Source organism: Lepisma saccharinum, chromosome 3 (assembly GCF_977018435.1).
Source record: "Lepisma saccharinum chromosome 3, izLepSacc3.1, whole genome shotgun sequence".
NCBI lineage: Eukaryota > Metazoa > Arthropoda > Insecta > Zygentoma > Lepismatidae > Lepisma > Lepisma saccharinum.
Genome location: NC_139231.1, coordinates 63,791,926 through 63,805,441, shown reverse-complemented (window position 1 = coordinate 63,805,441; position 13,516 = coordinate 63,791,926). Strand labels below are relative to the sequence as shown.

At 38.1% G+C, this 13,516-nt stretch overlaps 1 protein-coding gene across 1 annotated transcript in view; it reads left to right on the top strand.

Moving 5' to 3' along the window:
* The window catches only part of LOC145985556 (uncharacterized), a 62,962-nt gene extending 49,916 nt beyond the window's left edge, over positions 1-13,046 (top strand). Inside the window, exon 2 of the mRNA XM_083119626.1 lies at positions 12,873-13,046. Within this exon, the coding sequence (XP_082975752.1) occupies positions 12,873-13,046 (174 nt within the window). The remainder of the gene's footprint in view (positions 1-12,872) is intronic.
* Positions 13,047-13,516: the final 470 nt, after the last annotated feature.

Here is a 13,516-nt window from a genome sequence, read left to right as displayed (position 1 = left end):
AGGTTAATTACCAGAACAAACTGATTATTTTGGTAAGGAGATAAATATATGATTCACGTTTCTCAATTTTAATGATATTAGTAAATTATTATTAGCACATAGTAAATGTTCATATCATACGTATGTAATTTATAGTAAATGTTTTGAATTTACACTTCTTTAATTTTCGTTATGTTTCTTAGAAATGTCAAAACGTGTATTTTAAGTTTGTCTCATGCCCGTATGCTAATCGGGACTGGTGGAATCCGAACTAGTGTGCAATGTGTCTCCAGAGAGGATCAACCATTATCAAATTATGGTATTTATATATTACATTGCATACATGAAAAAATAAAATAGAAAAAAATAAAAAAAGAAGTGCAAATCTATTCTGAAGATTAAGATATTTGTTAGAACAATTCACTTTTGAACAAATAGAAGAGAGAGGAAACATAATGAAGCATCTATGAGAAGAGTTCAGCACCAAACGAATCGAGCCACCTAGGATACAATAATAAAATATAATAACAATAATAATACATAAATGAGCTCGGTAACTATTATGGTGCGCCTCGTTCGGTAATTAAATATTTAGCGCAATTACAAACCTCTACAATTTTTAGTTCCAAAACATATGGAGGAAATTTTTTTCAAATGTTTGACATTAATAGAACGTGAACACATGGAGATTATGATATAATTATTGCAAATGTAGAAACTAATTATACGATTACCTTGTATAATCTCCTACGCTATGCAAGAGTTGGTTAATAGTTTATGTTCCACATTACAAAGTTCGTTACTCCCTTGTTGATGTTAATAAAAGTACTTTATTAGCTACACAGTTTGAAACTTCTATTGTAGCGTATGATAACTAACAATTGATTATAAAATATAAAATACATAAAATACATATTAAATATAAAATACAATTATACTTCTTACTCAAGAAGATCTAGTGATGTATCTTAGAGCTAAGCATTTATTTTATTTTATTTAGGGGGGGGCATGCCAAACATATGAATCCCCAAACCAATGTGGTTGGTTCTGTTGGCGATGTCTCAAAATCAACATCAATATGTTCCTTCCAGAGAAATGGTTAAAAAAATTCCTCCAGATACTGCTTAAAGATTGTGAAGACTGAAGGTGGCGTCCGAAGCGTTTATTTTACCAACCTTTTGTTCATGTGGCGTTAAATAATCTCACAAACACGGAAAAAATGGTTGAGAGGACACCAAACGTTGGTGTGTAAACTGTGGTGCAGCTCATCCTATCCTGCGGACCAAAATTTGTAGCAGAGGCCGATGAACGCATTGCGTCACGCACATCCAACCTCTTTCCCCTGACACCAATGGCCCGTTCGCAGAGAGCCCTCTCTCCATTTCGCCCCATCTTTCCAGCATCTTCCGTAGCAGAGTATATGACCTGTGCAAAATTGCCACCCTCTCTGTCACACATACTCCTCCGTAGTCTTTATCTGGGACGCCGTAACCCACGCCTCCTCCCCTCGCCCCAATCCTCCTCGCTAAGCCATTACCCGAAGAAACTTTAGGTTATATCCCACTGATAGAATACATCAAGGTTCCAATCCCACCGACGCATAGTGCACGTTCCTCAGCTTAATTCGCAGAGTTGTGGCCAATTTGAAGGGTGAGGCGCTTCTCCAACCAGATAGCTGCTTCCAGTGGTACAGTCATGTTCAAAAAATCTGTCGCATGGATTTTTTCTAAGTCCAACGTCTTACGAAATTATGTTGGAAGTGTTGTGAAATATACGATCCTCCAATCAGAGTGAAGTTCGATTCTGAGGAGCAGGAGGCGTGACTCACGGTCTTTTCCACAGGAAGTTCAACCAATGCAGAATTTCCAAATATGAGATAACGTCCCCATTGGTTAAATATTGTTTCAATAATGCAAATCGGCAGAAAGATTGCGCAAAAGTTTACTTTGTCGTTTTAATACTTTTAATCGTTTCAAATTAGTATTAAATTGTCCCAATTATAGTTCAAGAGCTTAATAAAATGTATTCATGTATGTGTTTGACAATCATATATCACTCATTAGAACAATTTTCACATTGTTTTCACTACGTGAGATGACATTTCATTTACATTTACGATAAAATAGTGGTTTGGGTGTAATAACAGTTTTCATTAATTAATTTAATTTGCCGTAAAAAGGAACGAACTCGTGGGGTAGTGGTTATCGCACTGGGTTGTCACTCTAATGGTCGTAGGTTCAAATGCGCACGGTGGCAAAAACTTTTCGTAAGCTTTATTCGTTCCCATTGTTACTATTTGAATTAGTCTTCTTTGAAACTAACAACGAAAGATTATACAATTAACTCTTATCTCTTTCAAAATGGTAATATGAGGACAGGTTTCTTCTTATAAGAATTGGAAATTTTAGTGGTCTCAACGCATCTAAAATTCAAAATACTAGATCGACGTTATTTTCTACTGAATTCTAAATCCACGTTATACACAGATAGGCTAATGGGGCCTGGACCTACAGTTTAAAGTGAGATACGAACCACTATGTGTCTCCACTTGTTATCCTGCACTGAACGTAAAACAAACAGCTCCCCGCCCCCATTTTTAAAACAAATTTACATTAAATATGGTATTTATAAGATAATCATCATTGATTTGATTGTTTTTATTACTGAACGTTAAATAAAACATTTTCCACTATCACCTCTTCGTCCCATCTCTCCCAATATCTTTCTGTCCCTATTTTTCCCCCTTCCCCACCCCCCACACACATGTATCAAAATAAATATTTTCTTAGGTTTGTATGTGTATAAATATAACATTAAATACCCCCCAAAATACTATTTATTTTCTACTTTCCGTCACCCCTCTCCCACTCCCACAACCCCTCATTATTATTGGCGTTCGCCAGACCAAGTGGTAATGTATCGACGTCTTGTAATCGGTGTGTCCTTTCCGAGTTCCAGTCAGGTCGCATAATGTTTCAGATTCCAATTTAAATGTATTCCATTTCGTGATTAGCCTATGTGTGCAAAAAGTGATGTTAAAACGAACTCTTGACCTCAATAATACAAGTTGTGTATTTTCTTTCAGCTGTGGTTCCCTCTTTTCGCGAGAAATAACGAATTAACCTAATCATTAACTCAACAAATAAAAATGCATCTCTAAATTAATTAATGAAAACTGTTATTACACCCAAACCACTATTTTATCGTAAATGTAAATGAAATGTCATCTCACGTAGTGAAAACAGTGTGAAAATTGTTCTAATGAGTGATATATGATTGTCAAACACATACATGAATACATTATATTAAGCTCTTGAACTATAATTGGGACAATTTAATACTAATTTGAAACGATTAAAAGTATTAAAACGACAAAGTAAACTTTTGCGCAATCTTTCTGCCGATTTGCATTATTGAAACAATATTTAACCAATGGGGACGTTATCTCATATTTGGAAATTCTGCATTGGTTGAACTTCCTGTGGAAAAGACCGTGAGTCACGCCTCCTGCTCCTCAGAATCGAACTTCACTCTGATTGGAGGATCGTATATTTCACAACACTTCCTTGTTTCAGAGCTACCAACATAATTTCGTAAGACGTTGGACTTAGAAAAAATCCATGCGACAGATTTTTTGAACATGACTGTACCATAAGCTGAGAACTAAATCCTGCTGTTTCGAATTAAAATTTATATTTTGTTTAATGATCTTTACCATTTTCTACATGGTTACCTATTCGGCTGAGATAATATTGAGCAAAAGATTCCAGGTTTTGAAGGGTAATTTTTTCGTCCTTGTTTTGATTTATTTTACAAAACTATCGACAATACATTTAGAGAAATCCGAGACACATTTTTATCTGAAATATACATATAAAGGTCAATGTCCAACTAACGGTCAACTTTGCCATCACACCTCCGGTTTATCAGCTGTTTGTTCTCTCATATTATTAGCTGTACCTGTAATTATTTTTCCTAGAAATTCTGACATTCTGAATTTTTTAGATTAAAAAAGTTACATATATTATCGATTATCTCCCGTTCCAAATGAGAGATATAACACTGATTTTGTAGTTCTAAGACCCGCACATGTGTCAGAAACTAATATTCTAAAATATTAAATATTTTTCAATTTTTTCGAAATATTCCACATCAAATTTTGTTTCATATTTTTATATTCCCCAGCTAGATACCTCCTCGATACATCAACAGAGTTTGGTTAATGTAATTTTCCTTATAAACTTGAGTGCTCCAAATTCATCTTTCAGTTGGGTGCAAAGATCAAGTCTAAGACATGAGCTTGGGCTACGGGACGTGCAAATATTCGAGTCTCCTGGAGGGAGGCGTAACAACTTCCCTCCTGAGATTTCTACCACCTACCGTCGTGAGGAAATTTGGGAGCTACGAATGTGTAGCGTATCCCGGTCATGGAAAACCTACAACAACGACTGGTGGTTCGTCGTGCTGACCACACGTCAACCCGTAACTGGTTGGATGATCGGCCACCTCACCTGAGACATATGGAAGTGAGACGGGCAGTCGACAGGTAGACCTTGGCCCTCAAGAGCTGTTGCGCTACGGGTTATTATTTTTAATTCATAATGAATTAGCTTTAGAACTTCGAAGCAAAATATGTCCTTATGTGATAATTAAAGGTAACTAACAAACAAAGTTAATTTTTTCCAAAGTGTAGAATGCCATTTTATGTTTTAAAGAATACACTAAAGCAGTGTACATGAAAGACTTAAAGAGGGTACGCCACTAGCTCGGAAGAGAAATGTGGAGAATACTCACATGACATTTTTGCTGCAGGTGTATAGAGCAGACTTCATTGTTTCTGACTTCATAGCTTTAACATTCAACAGGAAAATATCTTATCTTTGTTTCATATGTTTTGAAATAAAATACTCGTTCGAAATCTCTCGTTCCTCATATAGCTGACCGCGCAATAAATTTGTTGATCCTTTTCTGCACTACATACTTATGTGAGAGTGTTTTTTCATCCATGGTGTACCTAAATGACAAGTACCGAAGTAGACTAAATGTGGAGCCTAATCTCCGTCTGAAAGTTACTAATACACAACTAGACATCAATAAACTGTGTCAGGCTATGAATGCACATTCTTCTCACTAGAAACTCTGAAGATTTATAATAAAAACTCCAAAATTGTGTTTGGCAGTTTGTTTACAAACTTATTTCTGTCCTTTACTTTGTCTCAATAACTCTGGAAAGAATATATGAAAATTAAAGTTCTTTATGTACTAGCATGTACATGTTTTTCACATTTTTATTATTGTAACTAATCATAAAGATTGTAAACGTAGGAACATCCAATAAAATAATAAACGTAGGATTCTGATTTTTATTTGTTTACCATCTTTCCACACATAGCCCAAATGTAATTTTGTTCTATACACGACCAACCAATCTGGCAGCTGAAAAAAATCCCCAAAACCCACTATTCGGAGAAAACCTGTGATGGGGGTACATCAGACGTTTAGTTACGACTAAAGGGTACAGTCACGGACACTTCTGGGTTGTAGTGATTACATTGAATGTTAATGGGAGTGTTACAACCCAGAACTGTCCGTGACTGTACAATGAGAAAGAAATTTGAGAACCGCTGCACTAAAGCACAAGAATAATAGCACATTTTTTCTTGTTGCACATTTTGCCAGTAAACACAAATGTTTATCCTCTGATCCCTGACTTTTCTTTCCGAGAAAAGACAGAAAATTCGATGCTGTTCAACATCTATACAAAATTTACAGTCGAGAGTTCTCTTTTGGCGTTGCCATGGTTACTGAAGGGTCTTGTTTCCGATGCCACGTTAATCCTTGGACTCAGAGCACTAATATCTTGCTCAGACTTGGGGAAAACATGATATGCATGTTTTCGATTCATGCCCAAACATATCATCACACACTTTTAAATGCAGTCGCCTGGGTGACAGAGTCCGTTGCGACCGACTCACCACGTAGGTTGCAGGTTCAAGTTCCAGCCTGGACGTGGGAGTGTCGCCAACGAACTTCGTTCTAATAGCCGCTGCTCGACTAAAATGGCAGAAAAGAGACGCAAAATGTGAAAAAATATCACCTTCAATGCAACATAATTTGATACACGGTTTTGTCGATCTTATTTTCTTTTCATTGGGAATATAACCACTAATTTGGCATTGACATTTTGTTTTGTGTCTATGTAATTAAATATTATTTTCCTTTGTATGTAACCCATCAAAATTGACAAATATCGCCGAGACTTTCATGTTTCATATATGCTCTCCGTTTAGAACACACATACTTAGCTATAAGGTATTTGGGCAATTTCTTTACTTTCCATTGAGTAATGAGTACATAATTGTCGGAAAACATAGAAAATACTGTCAAAATTAATACAATATATAATCTCAAAATTTCAATAAGTCTTATCTGATTGTGCCAATCCTATCAGTTTCTTTCACAATTTTTTTTAAAATCGGGAAAAATTACAAAGCAAAAAATAAAGTTGTGTGTGTAGTAGCACTTCTGAGGATAATGACAGCAGGTCTTTACTTCAAAATAACTTATTTAAAAAATGGAAAATTTAATTTGGAATAATTACTTTTTTAAATGCCAAGAACATAAAAAGTAGCAGAGGATTGAATAAAATTAAGAGTACAAAAAAAATAATGTTACATTGTAGTACATACTAGCTGGGCATTACCCGGGTATTTATTTTTTTCAAACTTCTATTAGACAGGGAAAAAAATGAATTCTAACTATAGTGTAAAATGAACCTGGAGTTGAACGGCATTGGGAGTGCCACTATACATCTTAACGACCCTGAAAACTATAGATTCCACACTAAAATCGGTCGTTTTCGACTATTTTTACATATTACCCTCTTCCCACCCCCACCCCTTTGAGTTGAACGCGATTGAGGGTGTCACTATTCATATCAGCGACCCGGAAAACTATAGATTCTACACTAATATCGGTCGTTTTCGATTATTTTTACATATCACCCTCTTCCCACCCGTACCCCTAGAGGTGTTAGGGGTGTCTTGAAGTTGAACGGCATTGGTAAGTGTCACTATTCATCTTAACGACCCTGAAAACTATGGATTCCATACTAAAATCGGTTGTTTTCGATTATTTTTACATATCACCCTCTTCCCACACCCAGCTCTCCGGGTGCAGGGGGTCTTGGAGTTGGGGGGTGTCACTATTCATATTAGCGACCCGGAAAACTATGGATTCCACATAAATATCGGTCGTTTTCGATTATTTTTACATGTAACCCCCCTTCCACCCCATCCCTAGGTTGCAGGGGTGTATTGGAGTCGAACGGCATTGGGAGTGTTACTATTAATCTTAGCAACCCTGAAAACTATGAATTCCACACTAATATCAGTCGTTTTACATGTCACCCCCTTCCCAACCCCACCGGGGTGCCAGAGGTTCCTTGGATTTGAATGGGATTGGAAGTATCACTATTCATCTTAGCGACACTGGAAACTATGAATTCGACACTAATATCGGTCGTTTTACAAGTTACCTCCTTCCCACCCCCACCCCTAGGGGTACCAGGGGTGTCTTAAAGTATAGGCATTGGTAGTGTCACTATTCATCTTAACGACCCCGAAAACTATGGATTCCACACTAAAATCGGTCGTTTTGAGTTATTTTTACATGTCACCCCCCTTCCCACCCCAAACTCTAGGGCTACCAGGGGTGTATTGGAGTTGAACGGCATTGGGAGTGTCACTATTCATCTTAGCGACCACGAAAACTATGAATTCCACACTAATGTCTGTCGATTTCGCGTTTCCCAATATTTTTACATGTTACATCCTCCCACCCCCACCACCAAGGGTGTCTAGCTCCCACAGTATTTCTTTCCAGGTTGCAAATCGTATGTGTTCCAAGTTTGGTTGAAATCGCTCTAGGCGTTCGAGAGTTATGCCGGAACAAACATACACACACACACACACACACACATACATCCATTTTTATATAATTAGAAGATTTCATGGATTTTACTACATATTTATACATATTTCGCATATTTTGGCTACAAAAAAGCAGCATGTGGGTTACTAGTATTACATTGCGCTTACTAACATCTTGTCCTGACTTCATGGGTGGTCATGATTTTTGATTTTTTCGGGAAAAGTGCAACTTTCGATAAGTGATGGAAAATTGTTAGGGAGTAATAATACTGATAGCACGATTCCTGTCACTATGCATATTATTTTTAACTATTGTATTCATAAAACACTACTATTTGCCAGAATTAAGCGGAGAACGAATTCACATAGTAGAAAATTTAAAACCTTTGCAGCGTTCCGTAGAAAATATCCGACAAATGAGGTCAAATTTACGAGAAACGGTTAAACAAAAACATCACGCAACCTACTACATTTGCATTTCGCGACACAGCATGAAAATGTGTTTACCATGTAATTTTATATACTTATTTGCAATTTCGAGAAAAGATTAACGTTTGCAGGGTGATCGTGATAGGGAAAATTAGGTTAAACCATTTGCGTTTGGTTTCAGTCTATAATGAAACATGAATCAATCAATAAATCATTGGAATTCAGTTTCATAAAATCTCTGAAGATAAGTTACTTTTGTTTTTGTAAATCTGCAATAATTTAATTTCCCAAAAGTCCGGTGATTATTGTAGTCTTACGGGGGCAAAAAATAATTCACTCCCTTAGTGACGACCATTTAAGACGCCAAGGAAAATTACATAACACATGATCTCATACCTACAGGTATCTATGTTCTAGGGAGAAAAAAAAGGTAAAGTGCTCCCCTGTGCTTAGCACCACGCCATGAAGGTGTATAGGTGGTGTGGGGATAGTTTAATATTAATATTAAATTTACTATTAATATTCGTTCTATATATCTCATACATTAAAAGAAACACGGGACGGGAAATAATAACTGAACAACCTAACTGCAATTCCAGTTGACAACAGTCCATACAAAACAACACAAAAGATAACACTGGATCAGCATCCCTCCACTTATCTCTCGGTAACCAAAAATCTACAGGTTAGTCAATAACCACTTTCTGAAATTACAAAATTGCATCATCTATTATTTAGCGACACAACACATGCAGAATATGCTGTTTGAATCCCAACTACTCAATTATGTGAAGGTGTAACTCTATATCTGGTTACGCCAATGTCTGACTTGCCCACGCTACGACTTTCAAGTTCGTTTCATTTCCCTGGAACTTGGCAACACTGAGTTCCCCCTTGGCTGTGGCCACATACATCCCCCAATGGACATCAACCGAGGCCGCAAGAACTGTTGAAATGCCTTCTGTAACTGATCCCGAAGAACAGAGGGAAAGAAAGACTAGATAATTCCAATTCCTCCTTCCCCCAGCGGACGAAAAAGGAAAAAAGGAAAGGAAAAGATGGATGGAAGAAAAGTTCACGGCATGCCACAGAGAAGGGAAGAAGCTGCGATATTTTCCATCTCGCTCCCTTTCCTCCAAGTCATTTCTGTAAAAGGATCCAATCGTATTGGCCAACTGCTCTCCCATTAAAACCGCGATACCCCACATTCCTCCTTTCATTGCCACCAGCTTCCCAGATTGCGAAACGGGGCTTCCTGCTTTTCGGAATTAGATCCGCGTCGCCATTCGAAAAAGAAGAGAAAAATAAAATAAAAAAATTAAATTCCTTCCAAAAGGACTTTCGGTATGTAGTAGCAGCACCCACAAGAATTCTTTGCACGGTGACCATACTAAAGTTTGTAACCCTTGTTTTTCGGTCGGATCAAATGACACTGGATTGCAGCAACCGCCTTTGTAAACAGAATCTACTCAACCTCACGCCGAGGTAATGGAGCTCCTGTCTCGAATTACAGCATCATAGTGAATTTTTGAGGACTTTCCTCAACGCATACCAGATCCCGTGAAACGACATCAATTTATCCAGTTTAGAAAACAAAAGGCTTTTAAAAATGATGATACACTTTTGTGAGAGTTCATTTAATTTCACAGAGCGGCGATGGTATAGTCGGTAGAAAGTCTGACTGCCACCCGGGTTTGATGATCTAAGGTCGGAATCTTTCCGGCCTTGTCCCCGCATAAAGCTGCTCTGCGGCTCACTCAGCCTGACAAAAATCTGTACCTGAAGACAACCCGGGGGGGGGAGGTAAAGGCGATTGGAGCCTGGTGCTGATCACAACACTTCCAAAATGACCGAGATCGCGAATGTGTGGGGCCCCACAACGGCTAAATGTGCCTTCACGGCACGGTTCTATATGAACAGGGAACTTTACCTTTTACCTTTTCTCATCTGTACCCAATGCCGTAGTGGTAAAGCCGTCGCCTTGTAGTCAAAGGGTCCTGGGTTCGATAACCGTGGAGGGACACCATTATTCGGATCCCATCTTAAGCTGTAGGTTCAGTCCCGATTAGCTTATCTGTGCATACAGTGGATTTCAAACAAAAAATCAGAATGCAAGATAACACTGGATCAGTGTTCATTTTAAGTGTTTATGAAAATGACATGCAGAAGTGAAATGTTTAAACATTTTTATGAAACTTATCAAAGATGAACTCTCAAGTAATATAATGACCAGGAAGCCAATTAAGGACTATCTTTGAATGTATCTCAATCTAACAAGCTCATTTGTTTCAATTGAACAAAAAAGTTTTTTTTGACTGTATGTTTTACCAGAAAGAAAAATGTGTGTTAATCTACTATAATTGTTTATGTTGACTAAATTACCTCATAAGGTTAAATATATGAGCATGGTTACTAATTGAAAAGGACTTGGAATTTAGAGAACAGACGAAGGATCATTAGTCAAAGGAATCATATAGGAGGCAATCAGATACAAGATAACGAAAGACATATCAAAAAGAGTGTGTCCAAAATGGGGTGTCTAGAATAAATATAGAATCTGGAGATTCGTGTTCTAAAAGTTCGCCTTGAGAGAAGTAGGCACTATAAGACCACACTCTAATCTTATGGTAAAGTGGTCTCCGCCGAATAGGCAGAAATTTAGATATATTGTTTACGTGGTAGCCTACTGATGAAAAGTACTAATGGACACCACCGCGGGAAATGGGCAGTTTGGCAGCTACAGTCTTTCAAAGTCGTAATTGTTTTACTTATTGTGAGACTCGCCTCACATAATGCTTATAGTCAATTCAACAGATATCACTTTTCTAATTAGGGAGTGGAGTGATTCTTTCAATGAAAATTTCCGAAGGGCAAGCACTCCCGGAACTAATAACTTTAATTTGGATCTGCTGGTGGCAGAAATCGACCAGAATAACTGGAAGATAACTCCATAACGAACAGCATTATGGTTGTTAAAGGTGTGGGGGGGGGGCAGATATTAGGGCTTCACCACACGCATCCCAGAGTATGAAATTTGGACAAATGAACCCCAGTGCTACGAATTTCAGCCTCACATCCCATTCCAATGCATGCGGAACCACACGTCAATGATCAATTCCAAATGTTCGGCAAAACAGCTGTAAGGTCGAGCAAACCACTTCTTGAACAAACACGTCCGGCTCTATTCGACTCCTTTGTGAACGAAGACTGAATCGAAGCAGGCAGCAGTGGCTTCAGGAACTCCCGCATACTAAGTCAAACTGAGTGGATTTCACCAGAATAGTTCCCTCTCAAGTTTATCCAGGAGTTCAGTTCGAATCCACTGGCCACTCGTGCAAATAAGTCAATGAGCTTCGAGCAAATAGTACAAAGACAGATTCTCAGGCGGTTGTGTTTCAATATGGGGGTTTTGGATTTGAGGGAAAGTGTTGCTGTTGGGAGCAGGTAGGAGGCACATCAAGCACGACCCAAAAGTACTTGAAATATTACGCAGAAGTCAGCAAGAACGATGCGATTAGATCAATGAACTCGTAGCAGTTCCTCTTGAGACAAATTCGAGTCTGTGAATCTGTCGCTTGTCTCTTAAAAGTTTGTGTACACAAGTTTCCTACGTAAGCTCAAGTCAACCCTCCATATTTGTGAAATAGCGTTTGAATATGCATGCGTGGACTGCAGGGAGAGCAGCGCTACTGTAGCTTGATCGATTTGCTTTTATTTTGCTTCGCCTTTTGTGCCACTTTTGGCTAATTTGCGAAGATGGAGATGAGTGATGACATGATGAAATTGATGAATGGACACTCACAAACATCCATTCGAACCCAGGGCCCCTCGCGTCGCAGCCCGATGTGCTAACCACTCTGCCACGGGAGCCGGCGAAACTGTAGTGTTGTAAGAGGGCCGAAAAGAAGAAAGTTAGAGAGACAACTATCACGTTCGTGGAGTGGGAAACCTCTTGTCCTCTGAGTCGTGAATGACAGTGCAATGTGTAGGACTCGGAAGTTGAGGAAAAATCAATTTTTTTCCTAGTGTCCGAAGACGAGGCACAATCTAATATATGTTCAGGGTCATTGTAGGCCAGAAAAAGGTGGGTTTTTTTTTGTCCTCCTTTGCCTTTTTCGGTGTTTTGGGCTTATTGGTCCTTTTGTAGCCTTTTTTAGGTCTTAACGGCTTCTTTGTGAAACTTCACCTTCTTTCGACTACGATTTTACTGCCCATTCTCAATTCGAATCATCATCAGTTCACTTCTTAAACATCCTTTCTGTAGTAAACAAAAAAAAGAAAGAAAGAAAAAGAAATATATTTGAACCATCCCTGAAACGAGATAAAAACATTTTTGGACTGAAAGAAGATGCATTTCATTCATATAGTTTTTTTCGCACTGTGTGTTCCATGCCACCAGATTTTTTTTTATTCATTAAATATGTAATTAAAACTGAAGTTATTAATTAATTTGGATCACATTTATACGTCCTTTTTTCGATTTTACGTTCTTTTTTTGATATTTTTAGGTCTTTTTATGGGTCTCTTTTTTAGCAATTTATAGGTCTTCAACTTCCGAGCCCTAGCAATGTGGTATTATTCCTGATATTGTCAAACTTCAAGAACATTCAGGAATCCGACCCCGATCATATGTTGCAGAAACGGTTTATCGAAAATCAACATGAGAAGGCGGTTAAATTTGATGCTACTCTTGAGTTCCAAGACTGAAGTTGTCGTGTCGTTATTTTTAGCAGTGTTGCCAAGTGTAGAAAGTTCTCTTGAGAATGATCTAACCCTGGAAGACAATTCCATTGCGATTTCACACAAGAACTGCCGGAAATATTAATTGGCGGGACGGCATGTGTTGGTGAAGAGTTTGTACTGAACTCAACACATGTAGGAACAACTCGCAGGATAAGTCAACCCCACAGAGAATATTCATGTCTCTAGCTGCAGGTTTATTGTTTCGTTAGCCTGTAAGAATGCAATTTGCAGGATATACAGTCACCTGCGTTAAAGATGAGACCGATAGATCATGAAATACTCCCTTCATTGCAATGTGTTGTGTGTGCTGCCTAACCCTAAGACGACGACAGAACTTACTATTAAAAAGTTGCCATTAAAGTTTGCTCATCGCAGAAAGCGAATGTTTCAGGATCGACGTGTCTCATTTTTTTATGCAGGTGACTGTACATGGA